The 14,717-nt window shown below is 35.8% G+C and overlaps 1 protein-coding gene across 12 annotated transcripts; it reads left to right on the top strand.

Moving 5' to 3' along the window:
* Positions 1-529: 529 nt before the first annotated feature.
* LOC131702069 (tumor protein D54-like) lies at positions 530-14,343 on the top strand. 12 transcript variants are annotated; one of them, XM_059003732.1, is made up of 10 exons: positions 530-765; positions 2,543-2,682; positions 3,209-3,357; positions 4,229-4,288; positions 7,172-7,219; positions 9,917-10,018; positions 11,168-11,194; positions 11,810-11,851; positions 12,591-12,639; positions 12,900-14,343. In XM_059003732.1, exons 1-10 carry the CDS (start codon positions 747-749, stop codon positions 12,984-12,986), a joined length of 723 nt encoding a protein of 240 aa, XP_058859715.1. In that variant the 5' UTR covers positions 530-746; the 3' UTR covers positions 12,987-14,343. The 12 variants fall into 12 exon arrangements, with proteins under 12 accessions (XP_058859715.1, XP_058859717.1, XP_058859718.1 ...); XM_059003733.1 differs by having other exon boundaries at positions 531-765; positions 2,570-2,682; XM_059003734.1 differs by lacking the exon at positions 11,168-11,194.
* The last annotated feature ends 374 nt before the right edge of the window (positions 14,344-14,717 follow it).

Genomic DNA, 14,717 nt, shown 5'->3' on the forward strand with positions numbered 1-14,717 from the left:
TTAATTACCTGTCATTTATTGCCTCCCGTTATCTAAACGCAAAATATGGTCAATAGAAAATGAAATGAATAAATACAATTTAGACTGGTAAGAATTGTCAGAGGTACCCCCTCCCCTAGTATTACATTTTACTGAGCATGATGGGAGTCAAGACATGGCATCCTTTATTGATGTGACCAACTGAAGAACGGGTCCTGGTTTGCACTGGTGGCCTTTGAACTAGTTGTATTCGTGGATTAGATATGGTTTTTGTGAAACTTTCCACCTCCCGACCAGTCTGCGCAACCTGGTTTCCATGGAAACATCCAAGTGGCGACCGCACCTTGATTACTCCGAGATTCCAACAGTCCACGCTTTAATTCAAGTATGGTACCATGACTAAACATAAAACACTCGGTTTCTACCAAAATACCAAACAAAATATATATTTGATGCGCATAAATGAGATGTTGTGTTGTTTTTTCTCTTTCTCAACATGTTTTCTATTTACCTTGCAGGTGAAGTGTAGAATTGCAATGACGTCTTTGTACAGCGCCGGAAGCAGGACGCTTAACTAGGCTCGGCAGGCTGAAGGGAGTCATTTTCGTAGTGCAGCGGTGTGTCTGGGTTTTGTTGTTGTAGAGTCTGATGTTAAGAGGAGATATTTTGCATTTCGAAAAAGCTCGGTAAAACATAAAGCAGCGGTAGTATTTTTTACACGCAACGTCGACATCGAAAGACCAGGCACTGTTTAGAATTCTGACAAGATGGAGTCTGCAAATCAAGGTATTTCTACTTTGCCTGTTATTGTCAGGAGTGACACGACTGTCGATTTCCTTGGGAGACAGGGCCCGAGGTCTTTTAAAAGTGAAGGGAGGGGTGGGACTATAATGGATACATACACATAAAACAATCCGTAGCTCAGTTTAAATGCAGCTGTATCGTTAAATAAGGCACTTTTATTTACAATTTGAACATATGTCCCAGTATATAATGTGACCCTGTACTGGGGGAGTGTTTTTTGTTTACGTTTTTTCTTCGTAGACTAAGAGACTTGGTATATAGTCAATATCTTGTAATCTAAATATGTATTTTATTTAGTGATCATACAGTCTGACAAATACAAATCATGTACCGATTTTAAAATACTAACTCCTTGCTTCAGAAATGTTGATTTCGCAATGTTGTGACACGTGTATATCCGGTGATAAACGTTTTTTCTTCCTTCTATTTAGTCAAAAGCCACAGTTACATTTTGTCGTTATATTCATATTCATAGCTGTTATTTTACACATGATACAATATATTAATCTGTTACAACTCCATATTAATAATAAATTCAATATTATAGAATTGAACCGGTTAATGCCAAGGAAGATGCAGTATTTGTTAGACACTAAATTGTCAGTCCAGCCATGTTTTTGGGTTAATATTACAATAACAAACACCTTACTTGTTAATGACGGGTGGGGCATTACAAATAGGACGTGTTATAAAATATTTCCCAATACGACTACTTGCCGGTGGAAAAGGATAAGGTTGGGCTTTTATTTATTCAGTCATTTTAGTATAAGATCACATTGTCATTGATTTTCTGGGCTTTAAACATCATCATTTAGAACTGCTGGGGGTGGTGGGTTACTACTGCCATTTTCATTACATTTAAGGTAATGATGTTTGCCTTTGTTATAAAGAAGTATTGGTGGTTTGTCAGCAATAACAGGGTTTCCATTTTGGACACACCCTCACGCCACACTACATCTACAGTACAGTGTATGGCTCATTGTACACTTCAGGGCACACAGATTTAATTTGTTTACTTTTTAAATTTTTTTCATTGCATTCATCTTGAAAAATATGAAGAAAAAAAAACAATGTTTCTAATTTCTAAGAAAATAAATGACAACCTGCTAAAATGTGTAAGAACTGGCTGACCATTTCCCCCTCAACCCAATATGTATTGTACTTGCAGGCAATAACATGTATTGTACTTTCAGTGCTGTAACATATTGCATTTAAATAGTTTAAAGTATTACTATAAAATTCACAGATTTTGTTCTTTTCCAGTCAAACTTCCTTCTTAAAATCAGTTTTCTTGATGTATTTCAGAACTGTTGAAACAAAGAGGAAGTGCACTGCTAATTACTGTAGTAATAACATTTTCTTCTAAAGGATAATCCGTGTCAAACACATGTTTGACAGCAAATTGGCATTTTCTGTGATATATATAAATAAAATCCAGAGTATCCAAACAAATTATGCATTTAAATAAGCTTTTTCTATATGAATATTGATTGTTAATAAAAAAAATGATCAAGTGTAGAGGTAGTGCCATCTTATATTTCCCTGTAGTGCTTATATACTGTAATGCAGTATATCTGGCCATTTTTTATTTTTCTAGTCTACAAAAATCAATAACCAGTTTGTGCTGAATGTACCCTGAGAGGACAGCTGTGCATGTTTGTAAATAGAAAGGCATGACTTCTTGTTTCAAGTGAGATGCACCTGTGTGCACCAACCATGCAGAATGGCTAAACTGTTGATGTGCTTGTACTGGTGACAGATATCAACCTCAACTCTCCCAATAAAGGGCTTGTGTCGGACAGCTTGACAGACGTGCCAGTACAAGGTGCCACAGGTACCACAGTGCCTGTAGGCTTGACTGAAGAAGAGTCGGAGGAATTAAAGAATGAGCTGACCAAGGTAATTGCTTTAAGAAACATGATGCAAATATCCACGAAAAATATTAACTTTTTTCCAACTTTTAAAATGTTAAGTTTTGTTTACAATATAAGTTTATTACAGTATAATTTATTTCAAATTTAAGTTTCAGAAATTGTTAGTTTAAATATATAAATTGGACTGTGTTGCAATTTCTTGTTTTTGTGTTGCATCAGAGTTATAGTATACATAACATCTCTTAAAAATGACTTCTACTTAGTGTTGTTGTCTGTTTCTACAGAAACAGTAGTCCTTATAAGGGCAATGCCTTTTCAGTTGTTATCCTTTAATATTTTCATTGTGTAGACGAGGAGAGACATATTTCACCCTTTATCTCAGCGTTGTGGCATTGTCTTGTTATTTCCTCAGGGAAAGTGAGATCGCTAAACTGACTCCTATTCTGTATCTAACATCTGACAGTCATGACGGGTGAGACAGAATTCTATTACAGCTGTTGTGTATTTACTGCCTGACTGAACAACGGGGGGATTTAATTGATCTCTCCCAGGTGGAAGATGAGATTGTCACCCTGCGCCAGGTGCTCGCTGCCAAAGAGAAAACCGCTTACGAACTCAAAAGAAAACTGGGACTCACTCCGCTGAACGAATTGAAACAAAACTTCACCAAAGGCTGGCAAGATGTTCAGACATCCTCAGCGTAAGTATCTAATGAGCAGAGCAACATACGATATTTAGGGAGTTTTTTGTTTTGTAAACTAATATTGATTGAAATACGATGAAATCTCAATAGTGAGCTCATTTACTTAGATGTCCTGTTGGTGTGCTTAATTCAATAAGATCCATACAAAATAAATATTAGATAGTGTACAGGCCCAATGGTTTCCAAGGTATTCTGCCACTTCAACAGTCTATCTAAAGCACCCCATGTCATTTGAAGTGTGATGTTCTGCTAGTGTATAGAGAATAGGGGACCTCAGACACTATCAATGAGCTCTCTAGTCATGTAGCTATTTATTTGCATGTCAGTGGAAGACATTAGTCTAGTGCAGGGGTCTCCAACCCTGGTCCTGGAGAGCCACTGGGTCTTCTGGTTTTCATTTCAACTGAGCTCTCACTTACTTAATTGCACTAAATTATTGGCCTAATTAGTCAAGATTAACAGGTGTTCCAGATCTGTATCCATTGATGATGTAAAGACACCTAGAAAACCTGCAGGATTGGGGCTCTCCAGGACCAGGGTTGGAGATCTCTGCTCTAGTGTATCCAAACTAGTTTGAAGACTGGACACCTTAGACTGTTTTGTTTAGATTGGGCTACATAAAAAAAGAACATGTCTTATGATGACTAATAACTTAATAAGCTGGAAGACGGGATAAAATCTGGCGTAGCTTGCTGTGTTGTCAACTGAGATTTGGCAGTTCAAACAAAATAACCTTTTCCTTCATTAGTGTCTGTGCAGAATGAAACATGTTTTGTATGGTCCTTACCCGGTTTTAAGATGCTTGTCAACTAAAACTGTACCACAAGGAAGAGTACAGTGTTCTCATTAACAAGACCTCTGTTTGTAGCTATGTGAAAACCAGCGAGAAACTCGGAGAGTGGAATGAGAAAGTTACCGGTTCCGATTTGTGAGTCCCTTGCACAGCTAAATTGTTGCTGAATTTCAGTCTGCTCTTTCTGTGCTTTTCGTGTTTCTGCTAAAGCCAAAGGCTGCAGGGGGCTTTGCTAAATTGTGAGACCTGTGCATGGCAGTGCAATTAGGAAACCAAGCTATGAAAAACTTTTTTTATAAAAAAAAAAAAAAAAAAATCACCTCTACATTTCTCAGGAGTGGAGGGGGTTAATTATTCAACTTTTTTTTTTTTTTGTTAAATTAATATATAAAATACTTGCAGCATGACTTCAAACGTATGTCTTTGTTTATGATATCATAAGTGATTTTTAATGTAGGTCTCACACTCGCCAAAACCCTATAGAACAGACCGAACTAACGGTGCTGACTAACGAAGGAACTGAGACTAACCCTGAGCCCACAGTATTTAATCAACTGTGTTGCTGGGCTGAAAAATACTTGCAGGCTTCTTTTGAGAGCTGTTTGTCATTTGTTGCTGTGCTTGCTTGTTGTGCAAAAATGTACTTTCAGTTGAATTTTGTAGTTACTGGTCACTGTTAATTCCACAACACTAGATTAACAAAAAAATAAGTTGCAAAGTAAACACAGAATAAATACACTAGTAGCTTACAAAATTCTAACTTTGTACTAAACCCCCCCTAACTGAAACTAAAATCTTTTGCTGTGTCAAGATTGTATTTAAAAACCACCCCAAGAAAATATGCATGGTAGGTTGGATCAGATTAGTAAGAAAAGGGTCTACATGTTATGTTATATTAGATAGTAAGCTTGCTATGGGGATCATTTTTAAGAGAAGCATGATATGATGGGGTTATTTTTCCAGAATTATTTGTCATGCAGGGCTGTGCTGCTGTGGCAGTATTTAAGGATTAATTTTTTCCTAAAGAATTACATATGTTCTATGTTAGTGTAAACATGAGTTTTGAAGTATTTGGTTAATTTGTATTAGCCTATGAAACTAGACAGGGTTTTTGTGCTGAGATGTCCACTGTATTATTATTATTGTAAAAGAGCTACGATATGTAAGTAATGTTAACAGATCAGCATGTGTTAATTTCATATGGAATAATGCAATAATAACTCCCATTATAAAGTTTATCAGCCCTTCCTGTGTTGAAACGGAATTAGTTATTTTTAAGGAAATGTTATATTTCCTACACTGGATGAAGGCCTAGGTTTTCTAACAAAGAGAACAAATGGTTTCATACCAGTAAGTGCTCATAAGTTCATAAGCATTTTATGTGTGTGTGTAATCACAAGCCTGAACATTGGACAAGGCTTTTACTGATCAAGCTGGTGTTGGCAGAGCTTTTCTCATCGGAGTGCATTCCGGGCAGCAGTGTGGAGTAGTGGTTAGGGCTCTGGACTCTTGACCGGAGGGTTGTGGGTTCAATCCCTGGTAGGGGACACTGCTGCTGTACCCTTGAGCAAGGTACTTTACCTAGATTGCTCCAGTAAAAACCCAACTGTATAAATGGGTAATTGTATGTAAAACAAAAAAAAAAATAATGTGATACCTTGTAACAATTGTAAGTCGCCCTGGATAAGGGCGTCTGCTAAGAAATAAATAATAATAATAATAATAATAATAATTCCATCTCGCATTCTACGCATGGAAAGGGGGAAGTAAAATGAGGCACCTTCCCTTCTGAAATGTTTTTCTTTTATTAAAATATCGACGGGATTAAACAGGAATTCAAGGGTTCAGAATTTAAGACATTTTTTTAGATAACCCAAAGTTGTTGAGAGAGGATGAAAGAAAGTTTATTTTAAGGTACTAAACAGGAATACTACCACATTTTAACCAAATGTGCTTACAGACAAATTAAAACGGTTTGAGAAAATGTAATCTATTACTCGCTGAATATAATTTTCTTGAAATTTTTAAAATTGCAACTTCATGTGCGATTGCTCTATAACTCAATGTTAATATTTGCAAAGGGATTTTAAAATAGGTATTGTTTTCTTCCCATTACAATTCAGATTATTTTTTCCTAGTTAAAGAATGTGCTCCAGAAGTTTACAGAATAAGCTCTTTGTGTACAGTACAGGCTTTATCAGGTGCATGTATTCTGTAGAAAGATAAGAGGTCGCCAAAAATACCAACATTTGAATTCTTTTTGCCTGTCCTCCATGTTTGAACATTTTACTCCCCTTGTCACCCCCCCCCCTTTAATTTCAAAGTTATTTGTGTTTTTAATCATGTTTTTGTTTTCTTGCATAGGCTTCAGAATGTCTGCTTCCTTGACTGTATGATGCACCACTTTCTAAATACACACTATAGGCTCTTGTGTCATTGTAATAAAACTCTCATTTGATATTAAATGGGGGGACCAGAGGAGGGGGGGTTCCAGTAAACAATAGTGAAGCTCACCTTCGTTATTGATTTAAGTATTGGATTTAGAGTTGGATAGTCAATATAAACTTGCATAATGTTCCCAAAATAATACTCTCTCTTGAGCGTAATTTAGAAACGTAGGTAGAGTAAACTATTTACAGACATTTGTAGTACTGCTGAGAAGCCCTTTTGTATTAACATGGATTTGCATGATATTTGGTACTGCTTTTATTACAAATAAACTTGGGTTGCCTTTTTGTTCTTCATTCGTCATCATCAGGTGTTTCTTAGGCATTCAAAAAAATCGAGGTCCTATTGTAAGTGACTGCAGGAGCAATTGTTGACCCATAATTCACTCTCTAGTGTCTGAGTCGCTGTGCATAAAAGCGCCTGCTAAATGACGCCAGAGGTTAACTGCTGTTCCTAATCCCATTTCTGTTGCAGGTTCAGGAGGCTGCTTCTTTATGTGTCACATTGTGTTAAACTGCAGCTGTTTCTCTAAGGTCTCTTTCAATTTCCTGTTACACCCTGTGTTTATAGATATCTGTCAGCGAGTGCCACTTTGGAGGACTTAACCCAGTCAGAAGCGTGAGTTTTTGTTTTTGCTAAAAAATAAAAAAATAATAAAAATCTATTAATAGCAGGGCTTCAGTTTTTTGTTGGGCAGCAGTGTGGAGTAGTGGTTAGGGCTCTGGACTCTTGACCGGTGGGTTGTGGGTTCAATCCCCGGTGGGGACACTGCTGTTGTACCCTTGAGCAAGGTACTTTACCTAGATTGCTCCAGTAAAAACCCAACTGTATAAATGGGTAATAGTATGTAAAAATAATGTAATATCTTGTAACAATTGTAAGTCGCCCTGGATAAGGGCGTCTGCTAAGAAATAAATAATAATAATAGGACAAAAACAAAGTCTCTCTTCCACAAATACACATGCCTTTTATTAAATTGCTTTTGACAGAAAACAACACTTGTACAGTCAGCATGTATTTAACTGAAGCCCTGATGTTAACCTGTAGCTGTCCCTCTGACCCTGTTGTTCTTTCATGTCCTGTGTTGATGATCTTTTCTTTTTTAGTTTAGTGTGCCCAAGTAAATAAAGGCTGGGTCGTAGAGAGTTAGGCTTTTGTGGTTATACAGGTTATAAATGAAGATTTAATCACCTAGTATAAAACCCACTTTAGTTTAACCGCTTTTAACATGTGAACATATCTTTGCAATTTTCAATACATATAGAAGGGGTACCTATTTCAATGAATTTTGACTTATAGAAAAGAAAAAAAAAAAGAAAAACATTACAAGCACATTTAAATCTTGCATTTAATTTTCCTTCATAATTTTCCTTTTACAGTTGTCTATATAAAATGTACTTGATAGTAAAAATGCTGAAAGTGTTATTTCATTTGTGGAGTGCCCATGAGTCCGTACAGTAAGCAGTTTGGTGTGATTTTGGAACAAGCACAGTTTTTTATTTTATATAATATACTTTAGCTCAAAGAGCCAGCTGCCCTTTGACAACACGACTAATAAAGAATGCAACAACATGACATTTCTGTACAAATAAAAGATATCCACAAAGTAATAATCAAAGAAAGTAGGTCGTCATCACGCCAGACAGTCGGGTTTCAAGTGCGTTTTGTGTACTCTGGTGGCGGCTTGGGCTTTTCTCGTATGCTGCTGTTCTGTGAGAACATGAAAATGGCCATGTAGTAAAATGCTGTATTATATGAAATGTATCCTGCCAAAGCTTAAAGCAATACCTGTATTTGTAACTTGTAACATCTGAGTTATATGTCTCGGGTGTGATCTTGTACTTGTACATCACTAACTGCCTGCTGATTACTTGCCTTCAGAAGTTCAGGTATATTTTGTATTTAAGTAAGTGTGTGTGTGTGTGTGTGTGTGTGTGTGTCAGACGTTCTTGTTTTTGTTTCCGGATTCTTGTTTGCTATCTCTCCTGGATATCAATGTATTACCTCAAGCCGTTGGGATTTCAGACTATGTATATCATGTATTTTCCATTGAAGCTGGCATTTAAGGGAAAATTCATTCTTGCAATCAACAATGAACAATTCCTGCCTGTAAGATGAGGATCACGCTGCAGAACAACCTGATTAAAATAATTTCAGCGTTATTTGTGCTTGGATCTACTAGCTCTGAAACAAAGAAACTAGCTTCAACCAGCCTGTGGTGAAACGTGTGTAGCTTATTCCTGTTAAGCAATGTAATGTTCTGTAAGTGTCGAGCTGGCAGTATACCACACCCTTGTGAGTTTAGCAATCACAAATAAACCATGTCCTGCAGAGACTTAAAAAGAGTTCTGAGTTGCCTGGAAGAAGCCATTCTGAAGTTAGCAGCCTTATAGCTAGTTTGTGTTTCTAGTTGAACATGTTCTGTGATTTGGCATTGCACCTTTTATACTTTTCATTACATTAAACTTGTTTGTGATTTCTGTGCTCAGAGGCACTTTAGGGGTGTCATGTTTAATCAAATATCAATGAATCGTGACACTGTTTAGGTGATGCATCATATTGCAATAGAGGCAGGTCTATTTTAAACCTATCAGGTTTGTATTGTGATACTAGACCAAAAGCAATTTTGCTCATTGCAGTTCACCAAGTTGTTCTCCCGAACTCCTTACATTTTTGTCTTTTAACAAAGTAGTCTGTCATTAAGTGATCATTTGATCTTCTCATGCATCATACAAGTAATGCATTAGAACTATCACATGTATCGTGCGAAGTGCATATCGCGACGTATCGTGTCAGGACATTAGTGTATAGATAAGATTACTGCACACTGAAATCACCAGTAGCTCCTTTTGGGGCTTCTGAATTGATCATTATAAAGTTATTTTTGGATAGGATTGAAGAGCATAAAGTGAAGAAAAGACATTTTTAAAAACATTTACAGTACTCTACATGGTGACTTCCAGTATGAAATGAGAATAATAAAAAAAAAGAAAAGTTGATCTGCAGTTTGTTTAACCTGAGCAGTTAACATTTACACACTATTTCATTGTATAAAACGGATAGATTCATTTGTTTGTTTTTCTTGTTATTTTAAGGGGCTTTTCCAGCATTAATCATTTTAAAGGGGTTACGAAGTACATGCTTTTTTGCTGTGGCTTTGCAATGTTACTACTTCTCTCTGTCCTTTTGCTGTTTTCTAGCTAGACTAACCCTTTGTAGTGAATTGTTCTGTTTGTAACATGGTCAGTAACAGCCTTCAGATGAAGAAAGGCCTTGCTGCTGTTCTCACCAAACGTGTTTTCTTGGTTCACGCAGATACAAGAAGACTCAGGAAACACTGTCTCAGGCAGGCCAGAAGACCTCTGCTGCTCTCACCACTGTGGGCTCTGTTATCACCAGGAAGTTTGGAGACATGAGGTACGGGTCTGGTTATACACGTGTTATCAGTCAAAGTCGACTAAAGAGATCTACAGCTGCTCTTGTTTGATCAGGCAAACCCTGCTGTTAGCTGTGTCCTCCTCCCTCTACCACTTAGTGTAACAAATACACTACAGATAAGTCGCAAACTGTGCATTTTCTATGTTCCTGGTGTTCAGTAAATGCAGCTTTAAATTAAGAAGGCATAGTGGAAGGTTTTTATAATGTTCCTGGTTTTATATATAGATCTGGATGTGCAGAGGATGGGATACGCTACGGGTGGCAATTTTCCATTTGCTGTGCATTCAATATATTTCTGCCTTTTTGAATTTAGATCAACTGAACAAAAATTTCCTTTGGTGGTAAAATGTGTTTAATACAGCCTGTCACTCCTGGTAAATGGGAGGTGTTTCTGGTAACAGCATGATGTCATTCCATACATACCACAGCCATTCAGACAACGATTCTCATTTCCATTCAGACTTTCTCTTCCTGCATTGTTTTTCCTCAAATGACTGTACCCTTACATTTTTCACTTGGATAATATGGTAACATTATTTATCTGACATTTATTATCTAAAATGATCAAGACCTTTTTCGACAATGCAAGGATAAAAACAACTATCCTTAACCGTGAAAATCCAATGGATTTCGATATTTATTTCCTTGTGAAGAACTAAAAAGTAAATTGTCTGTAACAATGTTGTCATTGTTTTTCATAACAAGCCAGTGATATGCCTTGAACTATAATTGCTTTATTCCCCCTCCCTGCCTGAAAGCATGTCTGTCTGTATGGGATTATTTGTTTTAATTGCATTTTTTTTTATAATATATTCCTTAATCACCCGAAAGAATATATAGGACTATAGGCACATATGTCTACCCTTTTCTCCACAAAGAGTATAGCAAAGTTTATTGTTTTTTTGTTTTTTTTCTTCAGCATAACAAGCAATACTAACATCATTTAAAGTTCAAGCTCCTGAATTAAGCTTTGCTATGCTGTGTTTTCTCTTCAAAGAACCAAACTGAAAATGAGTTTACTGGCGGTTGCATATGCATTCAGTATTTTAATTTCTCATTTATTTTATTAGATTATTTTTGCTTACCTTACTTTTGTCCTTTTGTTATTGCTGCCAATGGCTTCTTCAGAGCGCTTCCATTCTCACAGTCATTTAGGTAAGACTGTCCAGTACTGTGCGGAGAAGCATACAAGTTACTTTATAAAGAGATGTATCCGCAATTGAAACACTCAATCAATATACAAGACAAAACTTAGAGAAACGTATAACTCAAGCAGACGTTGATGAATACACTAGCCGAAACAACTGTCTACTTGACTTTGTGTGCTGTAAATCTTACTTCATAAAATCACTGTAAAACAATGTGTGGCTTTAGAACAAGATTACATGTATATTTCCTTTGCTTTTATGAGTTATATACAACTACACATTTTATATCTAATGAATCTGTAGAAAAGAAAATAGATAAGATTTGCGTTGGTGTAATGTGTAAGCAAGTGTAGCAGTAGTAGCTCTACATCTTGCCTACATCTCCTCTGTAAATGGTTTTGGATTGTGAGGAAAGGACTGTTTTGCTTTAACCATTTGCTGAAATTTTCAAAAATTAACAACGTAGGCAGTGTTGCATTTGCTGCATGCTTAATTTGCCTAATTATAGAATGCATGGGATTCATTATTTTTTTAATGCTTTGCTTCCTGTAATCTTTCCTTTTAAACTTACATACTTGCCATAACAATTGCTTCCTCTGTCTTCTTAATGCATTCCAAGTAGCAGTTACTCCATTCGCCAGTCGATAAGTATGCCTGCAATGAGGTAAAGTACAGCTGCTAGAGATGCATTTCTGCAAATAAACAAACTGATACGTAATCATATGTATCTTGCACACTAATATTGTCATTGTACAGTCATAGTATAATCAGTACACTGCACTGGTATCAGAATCATAAAGTAAGACTTTACAAATGTGTAGAATAGCGTGTCATTTATTTAATTGAGATTCTTGTAAAATGTGAAGCGTTACTGTGAGATTTCAGAATGGAGCAGCCTGGCTAAGATGGCTATTCTGTTGGAAAGAAAGTATATTTTACAGGATTATGTATGGAGATTGACAATAATGATGAAGGCAGTTAAATGCAGTAAGAAGGAAGAAATACAGATAAAGTACAGATTAAGAATGACATATACTGTAAACACCAGTGATGCATGCTTTTCAGAGAGTGATATGTTAGACGTTGATTTGGTATGACAATGGAAACTTTGGAGAGAAAAAAAAAGGATTTTATTTGGAATGAGTTGATTGAGTGTTGCTACTTCTGTATTTAAATTCTTAACATGAAACCTTTTATATGTTTAAGGTGGTCTATTGTATATAATCCATTACATTAGTCAAACCTGACCACTGTGATGAATTGCCAACTAGTGTACATTCATATGTTAAAATACCTGGAAATAAATCACTGTTTTATTTTACCCTTATTGGTTGTTGTTATAGGCAGTTTTGACTGTATTTGGTAAACCGTTTTTGTAAGTATTAATTTTCCTTTGTTTTTAGGAACTCCCCATCGTTCAAGTCATTTGAAGACAGAGTTGGAACTATCAAGGTAAATCTAAACCCCAGTGAATAATTTAGATAAATTCACTTAAATAAAAAACTACAGTAGGTGAAATGGTGGAACAAACTGGCTGTAAATTTGAGGTCATTGAAAAAATATTTTGAATTAAATGAATGCAACAAGAATTACAGAAATATTTACAAGAAATCATGACTGCCACTGACCATATGTAACCAAGGTCTGGAGGAATTGCATGAGTAAGAAGGTTTGCATTTTCTCCACTCTGGTTTAATCTTTGTTTCTCCTAGTCCAAAGTTATCGGTGGCAGAGAGAACGGGGATGGCCTGCAGTCTCCCACTGAAATGAATCCTACTCAGGACGGAGCGCCATTCTAGACTGGATGTCCAGCGGCTGAGGACACACTCAATCACTGAAGCCCTTTCACTTCACATCTTCTCAACAGAGCAAGCCCCCATCCCCCAACACTAAAGCATGTGCATATATATGTTCATTTGACAATGGAATTTGCCAGAAAAAAACATAGGCTAATAACCATTTTGTATTGGAAATAATTTTACACAGCTTTGTATAATGTTTTTACATAACCTTTACCATTAAGCTGCCATTTTTATGTTGGGAGAGGGGCTTAAAAAAAAAAAGTTAGAAAGGTATTTATCTCTGTTTTTTCTTTTTTACCTGAAATACACGAGTTAACAAACATAAACTCTAATCCCTTTTTTTTTTTTTTACACTTAGTACTCTGTGAAGCAGCGCTTTGATGTATAAAGAGGTGAATGTGAAATCTGATGCCTAATAGCCTTATATCACTTTATGCTTTATCTGATTTATTAAGGGAGAGCAGGTAGCTTCCGGATGAACACAGTTGAATTCTAAGCACTCTGGGTGGGTGGATAGATGAATTTATGGATTGAGGGACAGATTTTGGTAACCTAAATATGAATGCATGCTTTTATGTCATGTAATTGATAACAAACGTGTAGAGGATCGCAGTAGCTTGAAACTTGCTTTTTACCAGCTAATCAGTAAACATTACTATACAAATATATGTAGTGTTTGTTGAGGCTGTTTAAATCTATATGCTAGACCAACATTTACTAAAAACCAATGTGGCATGCAGGCCCTGTGAACAGATTATAATGCAGTTTAGATGTTGTTTTTAAAGGCTGGAATTTTTTTTTTTTTTTGGCCAGTATATGTTTGTTAGTACTGTCACTTTTTAAAAAAAAAAAATAATAAAAATGTAGAAAATTTTGTTTTTTTTTTAAAGGATTTTCTTATCTTTCTAAATCTGTTATATTGTATTTGTAGGTGAGAATAGTTCATTAGATTGCCATAAGTTCGATTTTTATAGTTCCAGTTTTTCAGCATTATGCATTGCTGCAAATTGTGTAAAATCCATAGTATGCAGACTTTCCTCATACAACTAACACTAAGCCAACAGAATGTAAGGCAAGTTTCTTGCTTTTATTGTTAGAGCTGCAAATAATATTAGGCTACAAATATATATATATATATGCGCGCTAAGAGTGAAAATAATAAATAAATATATATATATATATATATATATATAAAACATATAGCCATTATAGGCACAAATGAAAAATCAGTTTGTGCGAGTACAATTAGAAGACAAAGGGATCAGTTACTAAGGTATGGTGGGTGGTGATGGAATTATCATTCTCTTTTGGGTATGTATGTTTTAAATGATCATTAAAGCATTCCTTTAAAACATCCCTGTTCCTTGTTACAATGTTTTCAGGGTTTGTTTTGTTTTCCCTGCAAAGCTATTGTTGCATCACACAACTTGTTTTAAAAAGAAAAAAAACTAATACCATACATTAATTGACCAAGTAGGTCACACACACGGATGAATCAAGTCTCCAGGTATTGGGGTTAGATATTTTGAACAGTAACAACATAAGTACAGTATAGTTAAGCTCACAGACAATAATTTAATTTGAAAGGTTTTATATTGTATAGTACAAACTACCGTCAGTAACGAAACCACAAATATTGAAGTAGGTTAACATCAGGGCAGAATAATGAAAACCCTGCTGGTAATAGTAAATCTGTTTAAAAAATACAAGCATTATGGATTATTTTCA

This window comes from Acipenser ruthenus, chromosome 29, assembly GCF_902713425.1.
Source record: "Acipenser ruthenus chromosome 29, fAciRut3.2 maternal haplotype, whole genome shotgun sequence".
Taxonomy (NCBI): Eukaryota; Metazoa; Chordata; class Actinopteri; order Acipenseriformes; family Acipenseridae; genus Acipenser; species Acipenser ruthenus.